Below are 16,820 nucleotides of genomic sequence, written 5' to 3'. Positions count from 1 at the left end.
GAACGATACCGACTTCATGGCAATCTTCATTGACATGTTCAGGGAGCTGCCTTGTCTGTGGGAGATCAACCACCCACATTATAAGAACCAAACAAAGAGGAAGGCAGCACTGGATCAATTGTTGGAAATTGTGATGCAGGTGATCCCCACGGCAGACATCACCTATTTGAGGATCCTAATTGGTGGCCCGAGGAGTACATATCTAAGGGAGCGCAAGAAAGTCTAGGATTCGCAGAGATCCGGAGCAGCAGATGACATCTATGTCCCCAGGATGTGGTACTATGACAGGCTGCATTTTCTGGCAGGCCAGACTGAACCCAGGCCATCACTCTCCAGTCTTCCTTCCACGCTTCCTTCCCCCCCCAGCTGAGGCTTCTGACGCCCAACTTGGGCCTTCCAGGCAGCAACATGTGGAGGAGCCCAGCTTGAGCCAAGTATAGCATTCCTCTAAATAGTTCAGGTTGTCCAATCAATGATGTTAACTAGATGTTAGTTTGGAGTACTAATTTGTGATTGTGATTGATGATGCAAAAACTAAAACCATGTCCCTTTTTCATACACAGGGAAGTCTCAGCCAGGAGGTGGCCGGGCCGAGCAGGCTGCCTGATATGTCGGTCCCTCCTCTACACCTGCAAATAGAAAGTAGCAGGAAGAGGAGTACCCTAGAGGAGGCTGCCATGGGCCTCTTTTGGAAGGCTACAGAGGCCCTGGGAGCACCACACACTGTGGAGGAGGACTTTGCTGCCATAATTGCGTGTAAAATGCAGCGGATGGAGGAGGACCAACAACTCATGTGTGAGTCATTAATTTTGGAAGCTCTCAATAAGGGGTTGAGGGCCCAACTAACATCTGATACCCACATTTGTGACCTCACACATGGTCCTCCTCCTCCTCCTCCAGGTCCTTCTACTTCTCCTCCTCCTCCCCCAGGTCCTACTAGTCCTCCTCCTCCTCCAGGTCCTACTCCTCCTCCTGCCACATCTCCAACAGCAGAGCCACAGCCGGGAATGAAGCGTGGAAGGAAGACCAGAAAGTGATGACCCTGGATCCAGTCTGGTCTGGCAAAAGATACAGCCTCTTGTGGTACCACAGCCTGGGGACACAGATGTCATCTGCTGCTTTCCGGATCTCTGGGACTTCTGGACCAGACTGCACTTCCTTACATATGGACTCCTCGGCCACCAATTTTGATGTCCAAGGCTTCGCTAATTTCTGCTGTTTATCCAGTGTTGCCTCCCTCTTTGTTTGGTTCTGAGCCCTTAATAAAGGATTTTTGTTTTCAATTATACTTGCCTATGTGTTTTTTCCTTCAAAAAGGACAGTTTGTTGGTGAGGATTCAGGTACATTTCAAAAATACAATGTGAAATTAACAAGGGACACCAACACCAAACAATCTCCTTGAGATTAAATAATACAAGATAATAATGGTGTTGTGGTAACTTGACACACAAAAAACACACAAAAATATTCTGGAGTAAAACTAAAAATAAAATAAAACAAAGATCAGCCATGGAAAAAATACAAACCTAAAATCTAAAAACAAAATGCCTTTAAAAAAAAAAAAAAAATTTTGTCAGATGTGACAATTCCAAATATATTGAGGGAATCCCGATAAATAGTAAAGAAATAAGTTTGTGAGAAGTCTGTGTGAATATGAGCAGCAAAACTACTTCATTCTTCTCACATTATAAAGAAGAGAGTGCGCTGTATTAAACCATTTTTAACATTGCAGCGTGACGAAAGTGCTGTATCCATTCCGAATGCTAATTTTACCCGACTCGGAATTTCTTCTGAGCATGCGTGGCACTTTGTGCGTCGGAACAGGCCACACACGGTCGGAATTGACGCGATCGGATTTTGTTGTCGGAAAATTTTATAGCCTGCTCTCAAACTTTGTGTGTCGGAAAATCCGATGGAAAATGTCTGATGGAGCCCACAGACGGTCGGAATGTCCGACAACACGCTCCGATCGGACATTTTCCATCGGAAAATCCGACCGTGTGTACGGGGCATTATAGTAGCCGCTAGAATGAATGGAATGATAAAAGGAGAAATCTTCTCACCTGCTTGGATGGCTGCTGCAACACAAGGCAAAAGCAATGCAGTGATCAATGTCAATGAGGGCTGTAAGCCCAAGTCTTCAGTGTGGCTCTCCTTCATGCACAACTTCCAGGGAAGCCTTGCCTATAGCACCCTCATTGCTCAAGTAGCCTAGCCACCAGCTTCAGTACATATTCACCCCGGGGAGTCCTGCTGGTTCTAGGTAAAGAGGGACTGAATGCCCTGTACCGATTTGGGTTCAGTACCTTTTTCACCCAGAACCAGCACGAATGTCCTAGGGGAATCTGTATTGAAGCCAGTGAACAGCTACCCAAGCACTGAGGTTGCAATAGGCATGGTTTCCCAGGTGGGTTGTGCTGGAAGGAGAGCCACACTGATAACTTGGGCTTACAATCCTCATTGACATTGATTCCTGCATTGTACAGTATTTGCTTTGTATGTTTTTCCACACATAGTGTTGCAACAGCCATCCAAACAGGTGAGATTTCTCCTTTTACCTTTCTGGTTGTTCTTGCAGCTACTGTTAGAGGCGCTACCATTCTTTTATTTAAGAGATTGCCAGGTGTTTCTTGAGTAGTAAACCATAGCGGATGATCTCCTGACTGATAGTACCTACAGTTCTAGCAAAAACATCACTCGGCAGAACCAGCATAGGACAGCTTCTCCTCTTGTCTCCCAAGTAACTAACCACTGTTATTAATTACCTAACCATCACATTCTTTATTCTTTCACTCTTATAACTACAATTACCTTGAGCTGTAGATATAACATTTTTTAGTAAGGGTTCCCTGACACATGAACATTATTTCAGAAGTTTCTCCTTAGCACAAGGCTAGAGAGGGGCTGTTTTAGGTAATCCTAAAAGCAGTTTTATTTTTATTTTTTTTTTTTCAAATATATATTTTATTATTTTCAAAGGAATAGGGCAAAGCCCGGAAAATACATAACAGTAGGGGGGGGGGGGGGTTGCCGCCTCCCGATATTGCATCATAGCTATATATAATACATCTTGAAACATTTTTTAAACATATAAATGTTGTTCTAAGATATTATTATCGGTCTATACATAGTTCCCATAATGCTACATCTCAGCAGTTCAATTACTGTGAGTATGTAAATCGATCTACAGTTGAGAATTCCGTTTTCTGTCAATATAATAGAATACAGACTGAAATATTTCACCCAGAGAGCAGCAACCTGAGTATAGCACAGAAGAATAGAAAAGCATATAGAGGAAAAAAGAAAAGGGAGGAAGGAGAGAAGTGGGGAAGGGAGGGTTGGAGGGAAAGCAAGGGGGAGGGGATGGGTCATTGGGGTATTATAGTGATGAGCTGGGGTCATTCCGTTTCATAAGCTTACTTCCTTACACTGGGTCTTGTTAATTCGGGTTCCCAAAAAGGGTTTTGCCTTCTTCTGAATATTTGAACATATTCCAGAGTGTCCAAGTTTTCTGATAAACTGTCTGTCTGTTTTGGGCTGTCATTTTTATTTTTATTTTGATTCTTCTTTTTATTTTATTTTTTAAACATCTTACTATTCTTGACCTAAGAGCACAACTTGGGAAGCGGGGGAGGTTTATAGCTGACCCTTATATTTCTTATGTGAAACGTTTTAACAATGCAGAAAAATAATGGGAAAATTACAATAAATACAGCTTGTTGATTAAAATATTTCCAAATTCCGGTCATGGATTCCTTTTTGTTAGTTTACTTTTTTATCAATACATCAATGATCCGCTTTTGTTGCCTATACAATTCCTAGTACGTGGTCAGAAACGTGTTGTGAGTTGACCTCTTTGGGCAGAAAATAGCTTTTTATAGTGTGTCTACTAATAATATAAAAACCTACTGATCCTGCCCAACTTTTTTTCTTGTAGGAGCAAACAAATCACCTGATTGTGTTCCAGAGACTGATGTACAACCTTTGAGGAGTGTTGAGCAGCCAGTTCACTTTGGGATAGGGTAAGATTTTCAGGAGACTTGAGTATAAGTTAAATGGTCCTACACAGACATGCTCAAATAGACTCCCTATACTTACCATATCACATTACAAACTTTGTTTACCCTACCATCAAATTAAATGATAATATCTTAACAAATGTATATAGGAAGGAGTTGGTAGTCTTTGAGTTGGACTTATCACAACACATGAGCTTTAAAGAACAATGCCACAAAGTCTGTAAGGTTACATTATACAGCAATGCCTAGAACACAGGATAAACAAAATCGACCAAAAAAATACCACTTTTAGAGCGACCGTCCGATAATCTGCTCGTTAGTATACAGCTTTCGAGAGCCAATTATGACAGCTCATGAGAATTTACCTGAAGGGACAAACACAAAAATGTTTCTTGTATGATAACAACAAAGAATTTTTGTTTAACTTTCGGTCTACAATGGACCCTGTAGGTAGTTTGTGTTGTATTTTTTAAATGGAAGAGCGAGTGGTAATGGATTTGGCTCAAGGAATATTACATTCTGGAAGAAACATCACTTGTGATAACTTCTGCACAAGCCTGCAGTTAGCTAAAACTTACTGGACAAGAAAATCACAGTTGTTGGAACAATTCGTAAAAACAAAAAAAGAACTGCCCCAAGAATTTATGACCACAAAAAAACAAAATGACTACTCTACCCTGGTTTCCAGAAAGACATGATGATTGCATCCTACTGTCCCAAGAAAAACAAAGTTACATAGTTTTTTTTACAAGAAAACATTTTTTATTCAAGATTTAAACATTACAAGCGATGCATAGGCACATTTAAATATGATATCAGTATACATATAGTCACAAGATAGATGATTAATTTCCTCATATAGACAACATAAAGAAGTATGAGAGCAATACATGACATTGCAGCAAAGTATTGGTGTAGAGGTGACATATTAAAACAATCAATCAAGGAGGTACTGTGGGAGGGACTGGGGGAAGGGGGAGGGGGGGGCAGATTAAGGATACCGAGAAGATGAGGGGGGGGGGGGGGAGGGCAGGAGGGGGAGGCAAGGAAGGAATCACAATACCTCAATATCTTAACTGAACATGTACACTTGGTGAAGTTTAAAGAGAACTCAATCATGTTGTATAATCAAATGGCTGGTATCTCTGCGTCAACCTGGACATCATTCACAACCTCAGCACCCCATGCATCTATCCATCCCCAAAGTTACATAGTTAATCAATTAATTGAAAAAAGACACAAGTCCATCTAGTCTGACCATTAAAATATATAAATAAAAAATATCATACAATCCTATACCCACAGTTGATCCAGAGGAAGGCGAAACACCCCAGCAAAGCATGATCCAATTTGCTACAGCAGGGGGAAAAATTCCTTCCTGATCCCAGAGAGGCAATTGGATTTTCCCTGGATCAACTTTACCTATAAATGTTAGTACCCAGTTATATTATGTACATTTAAGAAACAATCCAGGCCTTTCTTAAAGTAATCTACTGAGCTGGCCAGAAGCACCTCTGGAGGGAGCCTATTCCACATTTTCACAGCTCTTACTGTGAAGAAACTTTTCGGTATTTGGAGATGAAACCTCTTTTCTTCTAGACATAAAGAGTGCCCCCTTGTCCCCCTTGTGTTGACCGTAAAGTGAATAACTCAACACCAAGTTCACTATATGGACCCCTTATATATTTGTACATGTTGATCATATACCCCTTAATCCCCTCTTCTCAAGAGAGAATAAATTCAGTTCCTCTAATCTTTTCTCATAGCTGAGCTCCTCCATATCTCTTATCAGTTTGGTTACCCTTCTCTGCACTTTCTGCAGTTCCCCAATAAAGTAAAGTTGTTACCCTCTTGAGCTCTATGCATTCGCAACCTACTGTTCAAAACCGTGAAGACAAAAAAACTGAGAATTCAGTCATACAATGAGACAAAAGGAGGCGACGATATGTTGGATAAGATGGTTCTTCCTTACAGTACTAAACGAATGACCAGAAGATGACCAATGGTTATATTTTATAACATGTTGGATGTTAGTGCTATTAATGCCTACATTATCTGGATGTCGCTAAAACCAGATTGGAATGCAAGTAAATCACACAAAAGGAAGATTTTCCTTACACATCTTGGGAAAGCACTCACTGGAGTATCTGAGGGGCCTAATGTTCCTCAGACTTCTACCTCAGAACAACCACCAAAAAAGAGAGCACGTTGCAGTATCTGCCGTAACAGCAAAGACCGAAAAACTCGAACAGTGTGTTGTGTGTGCAAAAAAAAATGTATTGTGTGTTTGAACTGTGGACAGCGAAACTTTTTCATCATATTACCATAACTTTTCTAACTACCTATGCCCTACAGCTACACATCAAAATTTCATGTTTCTCTCAATTGACAATTTTTTATATCATTTTTATCATTATCTGTGAATTTATGTGAAAAATATAAATAAGACGAAATACTCTTTACAGTTAGTGCTCAAAATATGGAGAATATGCTTTATTATCACCATATGAGTAAGCATTTTTTAGTATTTCATGGTTTTTCAATATTTTACTAGCTAAAATTATCATCAAAATTCATAATTACACTGTTTCACAATAAAAATAATTATACTAAAACTTTTATTCATATGTACCAAGATTTATTCATTATATGTACCACACTATAGTACAGGGCCCATTGGACCCTGGCGGTGCAAGGTGGTACAAAAAAAGCCGGTGGACCGAGGGTTAATCAGCACAGTATTCACGCAACCAAGACCGCATATGCTTGGAAACAAAAGAATACATTACATTAATCACGGGAAGTTGTATTTTGTCTCACGAGAGTTTTCATTTTTTTTTTTTTTCTCAATATGAGACTAGCATGCAAAAAAAACCCAAAAAACGATCATTCTTCTGATATTCTCATCGTGTATACCAGGCTTAACCTAGTGTTCACCTTTAATCACCTTCAGTATACTATGCCTGCAGTTGCTTGATGCATTGTTTGTTTTTTTGTTTCTTTTAGGTCAAGATCACCAACTCCTCCACTTAGTCCATCCCAGTCAAAATCACGAATGGAAACGCCAGAGAAAGTTCGTTCCACCTTCCTGTTATTGAAGGAATTAAAAGAAAGTGCCCTTACACTGGATGAGTCTAATAGTTTGGAACAGTCAGCTGAATGCAGTACATCTACAAAGAGGCCAGGTACCCTGCTTTTATCTATCCTGATTTTCTTTAAAACATGCTCTGTACTCCTATCTCCTATTGTATTTATAGCATCTATGCTTGGTGAAAAAACATCCACCCAATGAATAAATTGGGTGCACTAATAAAAGCAAAAATGTGCAAGAAGTCCATACAATAAAACTAACTAAACAGAAATAAAATGACAATAAACAAAAGTCCTTTAAAGCTGTATCAGTAATCGTAGTAATTGCTCAGTTACCAATGTCCAATCATATTCTCAACGCTTTGAAATGAAAAATTGAGAATTGAATGTGTTCAAAAAAAGAGAATTGAATGTGTTCAATCATCCAAAAAAGCTGCTACAAAAATTATTCCTGCATCAACTGACGTCTCCCTTTTCAATGGAGGGATTAAACAAATGCAGTGTACCACAATTGTTAATGGTCAGTATACGGTTAATATCATCAATACACATCGTATAGTACATTGTCTCTCTCCACCACACCTCCACCTAGGATCTCTCTCAAACCGTCTCTCAGCTGACATCACAGAGCCAGCCTTGGCGATGAAGGGAACCCGACAATAATGATGGTGATCCACCCCAGATGCCTGGGCCAGCCGCTACCATTCCCAGTTCTGGAGGGGCAGAGCAGAGAGCTGGTGACTGACAGTCACCACTCTCTGCTCAGTGAAGACTGAGAACTGAGAGATCTCAGCGGTCATGTGATCACTCAGTTCTATATCTACATAGAGAGTATTTATGTTTGTTATTTTGTAGTCCTGCACTTCTCTTTTATTGCAAAGAGACAAAAAAAAAGCTTCCATAGTGTAAAACCACAAACAAAGGCAAAGAATCACAATGACGAGTTCTATAATAACGCCAAAAAATGCACTTAACGAAATCAAATGTACTCTACTCCATCTGTGTCTTCAGTGCAGTATATAGCATAACGTTAAAAAGTGGTCAAATGGGCTCCAAAAACAAATGTATCCTGTTATGGCCATTACACTTATCCTCCCCTGAAATGAATGAACTCGTTAGATATTTCGGACCACTACAGCTAAAAGTCTGTAGTGCAAACTGCCCACCCCCCTCCCCTCACAAGACTTGCTATTACAGCACCAAGTATATACACTCTGTGTGCCTTGCTCATCACGCATGCCTGTGGCAGCGACACTACCGGATTGTGTAATACTGACGCTGAGATTGACAGGTGTGGAGGGATGTGTGCATGGCCCTGAATGCAGAAAGTGTGCATCATTCAGGGCCATGCACTTGTATCTTAGACGTCTGTAAAAATTGGATGTATGGGTGAGTCTATACAACTGCCCCATCTCCATATTCAGTATTGACTCACATAGGCTGCTGCATACAGCTCCATGCTGCTCCAGAAGCATAAACAAACTGCTCTTGCATGCTGTACTTGCCTATATATATATATATATATATATATATATATAATATACAGTATATATTATGCATTGCTCAGGTCAGTGAGGAGTATACAGATGTTACAGTTGAAGTGGTTAAATAAGCTTTGAGCATACTTATATAATACCGTACTTTTTTTATTCTTTTGGTTTCTTTTTTTTTTTTGGTTTGAGGCATCCCATTTTCATTGGAGAAGGATTGCTTCTTAATTTGCTTTTGTTTTTGAGTCAGTGATGCTATATCTTGTTGTTGTGTGGTTAGGCTTGTTAACAGTGCTATAAGGAGTATTCTTGGTCCGAGTTCTGCACAATTGAAATGGACAGAACAAAGATTATGAATATGTTTTGATTGCCATAAAGATAATCTAATTGGTTGTCTACTTCCAAATGCATCTGTTGCACTTTTTGTAAGGTAGTGATTTTCATTAGGCCTCAATTGTGGCCTCTTCTATTTTTTAAGCTAATGAGATATCGAAGGCTTTTTTGATGGCCTATTTCTAGTATTCACTTTTTGACCTACCCTTTACCGAGCCTCTTTCTGAGATTTGTTGTTTACAAGTTAAAAACAGTTTTTTCATTAGAAAACCCCCAAATATCATATACATTTTTTTTCGAACACCCTAAAAAATAAAATGACGGTCTGTCACACCATGTTTGCGCAGCGATCTTACAAGCGCACTTTTTTAAAAAAAAAATACACTTTCTTTTCTCGGACATCACGGGACACAGAGCCACAGTAATTACTGATGGGTTATAGGGTATCACTAGGTATTGGACACTGGTCACACCCTAATCAGGAATCCATTCAAAGTGTCTTTTCATGGCCGAATTGGATGGTACCCGGGCCTCGTGTCCGAAGAAACGAGGTTTTACCTGTAACGCTTCTCTTTTTAGAGAGCTGGACCCGTGGATCAGAAAATGGCTTTAAACTTCCTAATTTCTGGCGAGGTGCTTTACAGGCCCAGAACTGAAGGATCCCCCTACTGATGGGGGCCCCAGTCTCTGACGGTTTTTCACAAACGGAGCCCACCGTGAGAGGCGAAGGCTGGGTCTGTATAAACTGAACCCTGCGGCCTGGATAAGGTAAGAGGAGATTCCACGGAATTTCAATTCTAGTGGCTCTTCTCCTTTACGGTAAATGCATGCTGTGCCTATTGTGACCACCGGGGGCTGCCAAGAGCACAAACCTTCTCATGCTTGATTCTGTCTCAGCGTCCGCTGCACAGGCTCTCCCTCCAGCTCCAAAGGTAAGATGGTGGGGGGTTTTCTCTGCTGGGATGGTCCCCCCAGGCTAGGGAGAGGCTCAGGTATGCTGTAAGGCGGGTGAGACTGCACTGTCACAGCCGCTACCGCCGCCGCCACCGAAGCCGCATTGCGATGCAGGGCCCATCACTGCCGGCCTCCTCCGTATTCCCCCACCCCCAGCCTTCCTTCAGGAAAGAACACCGGATTGGGCATTTGGTAGCAAGGCTTTTAGCCAGACTACATCGCTCAGCAGTCAGTGTTCGTTTTTGATACCTCACACCTTGTTGCTTTGCACTATGGGTAGAAGAGGTTCAAGCACCCCAAGAACCAGAGGCACTAGGGGGTCTCGTTCAGGTTCTGAGGACCCCCTGTCTGCTACACCATCCCCTCCTGAGGGACCAGGGGCAGCTGGACAGGGAGAGCCATTGGGGTTAGGGGCTACATCTGCTGCCGGCACTTCAGCCCCTGTGTACATTACACAAGAAGTTTTTTCCTCAACCATTTCTGGATTAGAGAAAAAACGAATGGCCGTGATTACATCTTCACTCAGTGGAAGAAAACGCACAAGGCCTTCCTCTGCTCCCCAAGACCCTCAGTCAGAGGAGCTGTGGGATAAAGGAGATGAATCCCTTTCAGAGGATCGGGATGGGACAGATGATTCCTCTTCGGAGGATTCAGGTGGAGAGGGACCCTCTGCGACTTCCCAAGAGGAGAAAGTCTTAGTGCAGATCCTCACTGGTTTGGTCCATTCCACATTTAAGTTGCCCATACCTGAAACTGTTACAGAATCCTCTTCTGCTTTGGGGTCACTGAAACCTTTCCAAGCAGCACATGCTTTTCCTGTTCATAATTTACTTGAAAAGCTGCTTTATTCTGAGTGGGATCACCCAGATAAGCAATTTCTTCCGCCGAAAAAGTTTTCTACACTTTATCCTATGGAAGAAAAATTTATGAAGAGGTGGGGAATACCGGCTATTGATGCAGCCATTTGCTCTGTAAATAGTAATCTGACTTGTCCTGTAGACAATGCTCAGATGCTCAAAGATCCTGTGGATAAAAAGATGGACTTCTTATTGAAAGATGTTTTCTCTTTAGCAGGATCAGTGGCCCAACCTGCAGTAGCAGTGATTGGAGTCTGTCAATACTTAAGAGACCATGTTAAGCAGGTCATCAAAGTATTACCTGAACAGCAGGCCCAGGGGTTTGCTAACCTTCCTGCGGCTTTATGTTATGCTGTTGACGCCATTAGAGATTCTATCGTGCAAACCTCTCACCTATCGCTTGGGTTGGTGCATATACGTAGAATCTTATGGTTGAAAAACTGGTCAGCCGAAGCACCATGTAAGAAGCTCCTGGCTGGGTTTCCCTTCCGTGGTGAAAGGTTGTTTGGAGAGGACTTGGATAACTATATCAAGATGATCTCCTGTGGGAAAAGCACTCTCTTACCTGATAAGAAGAAGAGTAAGCGTCCCTCTTTTAAACGGACTCTTTCCCCAGTGCCAGGGGCATCAGCCTCCAGGCAGTCACGACGGTCTCCTCCGTCTGGGGCAAGAAACAAGAGTCAACCCCAGGGACACAAGAAATCCTGGGGGAAAAGGTCTTCTAAACAAGACACTAAGACCTCTTCATGAAGGGGCGCCCCGCTCGCTTGAGTGGGGGGAAAGACTGCTGTAGCTCTCAGGGCCCTGGCAGAAGGACTTCCAGGACAGATGGGTAATCTCCACGGTAACCTTAGGGTACAGACTGGAGTTCCAAGAATGTCCCTCTCCTCATTTCCTCAGATCAGGTGTTCCCAGAAAACCAGAAGAGAAGCAGTCGCTCCTTCTAGCGATAAAGCGACTTTTGTCGCAAGAGGTCATTGTGGGGGTTCCCACAAAGGATCAAGGATTGAGACTCTGTTCCAATCTTTCTATGGTCTGAAAACCAAATGGGGACGGCAGACCCATTTTGGATTTGAGAGATCTGAAACAATTCCCAAGGATGCAGTCCTTCCGTTTGGAATCAATTCGGACAGTAATCTCCATCCTGCAGGGAGGAGAATTTCTGACATCTATAAGCATCAGAGATGCAGGCCTACATGTGCCCATTTTTCCTGCTTAAATGAAGTGTCTGCAGGCAAAGATCATTGCTCTAAGGGAGCTGATTCTGACAGTCAGGGCCAAGAAGGGTCTTTCTGTCCGCCTTTGTATGAGGCTGCAGGGGAAGATGGTGGCTTCATTCGAAGCAGTTCCCTATGCGCAGTTCCAAGCAGAACTGTTGCAACACAGTATTCTGTTGACCTGGAACAGGAAGGTGCAGGCATTAGACTTTCCAATGCACCTGTCGCATGCGATGCGTCAGAGCCTCAGTTGATGGCTCATACCCGAAAACCTACAGAAGGGGAAATCCTTCCTACCGGTTGCCTGGGATCCTCTTGCAGGCAGGACGGATGCGTTGGTGATTCCGTGGCATCGGCTCTCACCGAGTTATGCATTCCCTCCCATTCTGCTACTACCACGGCTCCTTCGCAGACTCAGGCAAGAAGGGAAGTCGGCACTTCTGGTGGCCCCCGTTTGGCCCAGAAGAACCTGATAAGCAGAAATAGCAGGGATGATGGTGGGTTCCCGGTGGACCCTACCGATACACCCAGACCTGTTAGCTCAAGGTCCGGTGTTCCAGCCTGCCTCACAAATGCTAGATTTGACGGGTGGGCTATTGAATCCCACGTTCTGAAAAATCGTGGGCTTTCAGGTCCTGTCATATCTACCTTGATCAATGCAAGGAAGCCAGCTTCCAGAATGATTTATCATAGAGTCTGGAAAGCTTATGTATCCTGGTGTGAATCCAGGGGTTGGCATCCCAGGAAATATGTCATAGGTAGAATTCTGGATTTTCTACAATTAGGATTAGAGATGAAGCTGGCCTTGAGTACCATCAAGGGCCAGGTGTCGGCCTTATCAGTGTTGTTTCAACGGCCGCTTGCTTCGCATTCTCTGATCCGAAACTTTATACAGGGGGTGATGCGTCTTAATCCTCCGGTTAAGGCGCCCCTAAACCCCTGGGACTTGAACTTGGTTCTGTCGATGTTACAAAAACAACCTTTTGAACCAATACGTCAGATTCCTTTGGTCTTACTGACGAGGAAACTAATTTTCCTGGTAGCTATCTCTTCTGCTAGAAGAGTATCAGAAATAGCAGCTCTTTCCTGTAAAGAGCCTTACTTGATTATACACAAGGATAGAGTGGTACTGCGCCCTCATCCTAGTTTTTTACCGAAGGTGGTTTCAGATTTTCATCTGAACCAAGACATTGTGCTACCTTCCTTTTTTCCAGAACCTTGTTCTTCGGAAGAAAGGTCATTACATTCTTTGGATGTAGTAAGAGCAGTCAAGACCTATCTGGAGGCAACTGCTCAGATTCGCAAGATGGATGTTTTGTTTGTGCTGCCGGAGGGTCCCAATAGAGGACAGGCAGCGTCAAAAGCGACCATTTCTAAATGGATTTGACAGTTGATTATTCAAGCTTACGGTTTGAAACGGAAGGTTCCCCTGTTTCAGATCAAGGCACATTCCACAAGGGCTATTGGTGCTTCTTGGGCAGTGCATCACCGGGCCTCTATGGCTCAGATCTGCAAGGCCGCAACCTGGTCTTCAGTTCATACATTCACCAGATTCTATCAGGTGGATGTGAGAAGGCATGAGGATATCGCCTTTGGGCGTAGTGTGCTGCAGACAGCGGTACAAGGTCCTCAGGTCTGATAGCACCCTACTTGGTTGTGATTCCCCCCCCCTCAGTTGGCATTGCTTTGGGACATCCCATCAGTAATTACTGTGGCTCTGTGTCCCGTGATGTCCGAGAAAAGAAAATAGGATTTTTTATTACAGCTTACCTGTAAAATCCTTTTCTTTCGACGGACATCACGGGACACAGAGGTCCCGCCCCTCTTCTAATACACCTATACTGCTTTGCTACAAAACTGAGGTATCCCTGGAAGGGGAGGGGTTATATAGGGGGTTGAACTTCCTGATTAGGGTGTGACCAGTGTCCAATACCTAGTGATACCCTATAACCCATCAGTAATTACTGTGGCTCTGTGTCCCGTGATGTCCGTCGAAAGAAAAGGATTTTACAGGTAAGCTGTAATAAAAAATCCTATTTTTTTTAATTAAAAAATAAGACAACAGTAAAGTTAGCCAAATTTTTTTTTATATTGTGAAAGATAATGTTATGCTGAGTAAATTGATACTCAACATGTCACGCTTCAAAATTGCGCCTGCTCGTGGAATGGCGACAAACTTTTACCCTTAAATCTCCATAGGCGACGTTTAAAAAATTCTACATGTTGCGGCGATACCTCACATGTGTGGTTTGAACACTGTTTTCATATGTGGGCGCTACTCGCGTATGCGTTCGCTTCTGCACGCAAGCTCGGCGTGACAGGTCGTGTTTAAAATTTAAAAATTTTTTTTTTTCTTATTTATTTTACCTTTTATTTTTTATTTTTACACTGTTCTTTTAAAAAAAAATATTATTACTTTTATTCCTATTACAAGGAATGTAAACATCCCTTGTAATAGAAAAAAAGCATAACAAGACCTCTTAAATATGAGATATGGGGTCACAAAGACCTCGGATCTCATATTTACAGAGAAATGCAATATAAAGAAAAAAAAAAAATGGCCCTTTAAGAGCTATGGACGGAAGTGACGTTTTGATGTCGCTTCCGCCCTGCAATCGTATGGAGACAGGTGGGGGCCCTCTTCCCCTCACTCGTCTCCATATCACACACGGAAGAGGACCCAATCGCCTCTGCCGTCGCCTCCGGTAAGCGGCAGAGGGGGGCCCTCTCCTGCCACCGATAAAAGTGATCTTGCGGCGAATCCGCCGCAAAGACCACTATCATCGGAAACCAGACCGCCTGCTGAAGGAGGATACCGGGGTTATGGCAGCTAGCTGCTGCCATAGCAAAGATATCTCTCTTCAAACAGCTGACGTATATCGGCGTGCAGCGATCCGGAAGTGGTTAAAAGAAAAAAAATCAGTGTATACTGTACACTCAATGGCACACAAAGAAGATATCCTCTCAGGGTCTATTCAGACAATACCACGGCTGTGGACTACATCAACCATTAGGGCACCAGGAGCCATGCAGCCTTAAAGGATGCAAGTCAGATAATGTCATGGACGGAAACTCGCTGTCCAGCGATCTCTGTAGTTCACATCCCAGGAGTGGAAAACTGGAAAGAGGACTACCCCAGTTGCACCCGCCCGGATCAAGGGGAATAGGCCTTTCACCCAGACATCTTTATTCTAATATGTGTGAAATAGGGGACTTCAGATGTAGACATCCTAGCCTCTAGATTCAACAACAAATTTTCTCAGTTTGTAGCCAGGACCAAGAATCCTCTAGCCCTAGCATTGGAAGCCTTGATAATTCCCAGGTCTCACTCTACACCTTCCCTTCGGTGCAAATTCCTCCTCACATGCTCAGAAAGATGGAGCAGAAGAGGAAAAAAGTGATTCTGTATACACCGAACTGGCCCAGAATTTTGTATTCTAAACTGCTTCTCAGTCTTTGGCTTCAACAGCATGGTTGTTGAAGCCCAGGTCTTTAAAGACAGTGGGATCTCTGAGTCTGTTATTTCTACCTTGCTATAGGCAGGAGAAGCCACTTCCAGGAAAGTCTACTATCGTACCTGGAAATCTTGCCTGCTGTGAACATAGGTCCAGAGATTACTCTGTGCCTCGCATTTTGGCTTTTGTAAAGTGGTCCCAAACGTTCTATTTATAATATCTACTACCCCCGTCCAATACCGGAACAGCTTGGGACATCTCCATACCATGTGGATCAGGTCTCCTGTTTCATGACATCTGGGGCATTTGGCATCTGATCTTAAACCAAACCTATACAGCTTCTTGGGAGTATAGTATGCTCTATGTATCAGCATTAAATGTGAAATTTTCTGTGAGGGGGAGGCTGACACCGCATAACCCAGCTCCAGTATTTTTTTCCACTGCACTTCCGTTATTTCCCCTATATCCTCCTCCCACTTTTCCCTACACTTAAGATGTTCAAACCTTGCAATGCTTTTACTACTCAGCTGTGTGTATATTTCTGAAATAAGTCCCTTCGCGTTGTCTGACTTGATTACTTTTTGGAGCAATGGTGCATTATTCCATACTAAGGGTTGTGTCTTGAATTGGGCACTGAGTGCATGTCTCATTTGCAAGTATCTATAAAATGTTTGTTTTGGTATCCCGTTTTCCCTTTGCAGATCTCCAAAAGTTTTTAATGTATACCCCTTATATAAGTGCGATAATCTATTTATGCCCTTTATTTCCCATTCTTTAAACTCCCCCATATCTGCTATTTCCTGTAAATCTCTGTTGTGCCAAAGAGGGGCATACTCTGTAAACCCATCATATCCCATTAGTGTTTTTACTGCTGTCCAGACTTTTATTGTCATCTTAGTTGTAAGATTGCTAAAGAAGAAAGAGTCTGCCTCTAACACCTCTGCCACTGTTTTATGCGGTGCTTCTAATATAATTAAACCCCTGCTAACATTACCCCCTCCTAGATGCTGCAGTTGTGCCGCCAGGAAGTAACTCCTGGGGTGGGGGACCGCCATTCCCCCCTCCCTAGTTGGCAACTGCAAGGCTTGGAGACTAATCCTGGCTTTGCCCTTTTTCCATATCAGTTCTCTAAACAACATGTCTATTTTCCTAAACCACCTCTTATTTAACCAAACCGGGAATTGTGTAACAGATATAATAATTGAGGCATCCATACCATCTTAATTAGATTACATCTCCCAGCTACTGTCAGGGGTAACCGGTTCCAAATATCAATTTTACGTTTGAATTTAATTAGAAGCGGGCTTATATTGTCATCTATATACTGATTTGGGTCTTTTGTCAGTTTTATACCTAGGTACTTTAATGTTGTAGCAACTTCTAATTGGGCTATTTCAGGCATTA

General features: G+C 42.7%; 1 protein-coding gene across 3 annotated transcripts in view; it reads left to right on the top strand.

Annotated features, from left to right (window-relative positions):
• The window catches only part of BRCA1 (BRCA1 DNA repair associated), a 589,423-nt gene that overhangs the window by 273,431 nt on the left and 299,172 nt on the right, over positions 1 to 16,820 (top strand). For all 3 annotated transcript variants that reach the window (XM_073608372.1, XM_073608370.1, XM_073608373.1), the window contains 2 exons: positions 3,939 to 4,023; positions 7,027 to 7,205. In XM_073608372.1, the coding sequence (XP_073464473.1) occupies positions 3,939 to 4,023; positions 7,027 to 7,205 (264 nt within the window). The remainder of the gene's footprint in view (positions 1 to 3,938; positions 4,024 to 7,026; positions 7,206 to 16,820) is intronic.

This window comes from Aquarana catesbeiana, linkage group LG12 (assembly GCF_042186555.1).
Source record: "Aquarana catesbeiana isolate 2022-GZ linkage group LG12, ASM4218655v1, whole genome shotgun sequence".
Classification (NCBI taxonomy): Eukaryota; Metazoa; Chordata; class Amphibia; order Anura; family Ranidae; genus Aquarana; species Aquarana catesbeiana.
This window is presented reverse-complemented; position numbering and strand designations above follow the sequence as displayed.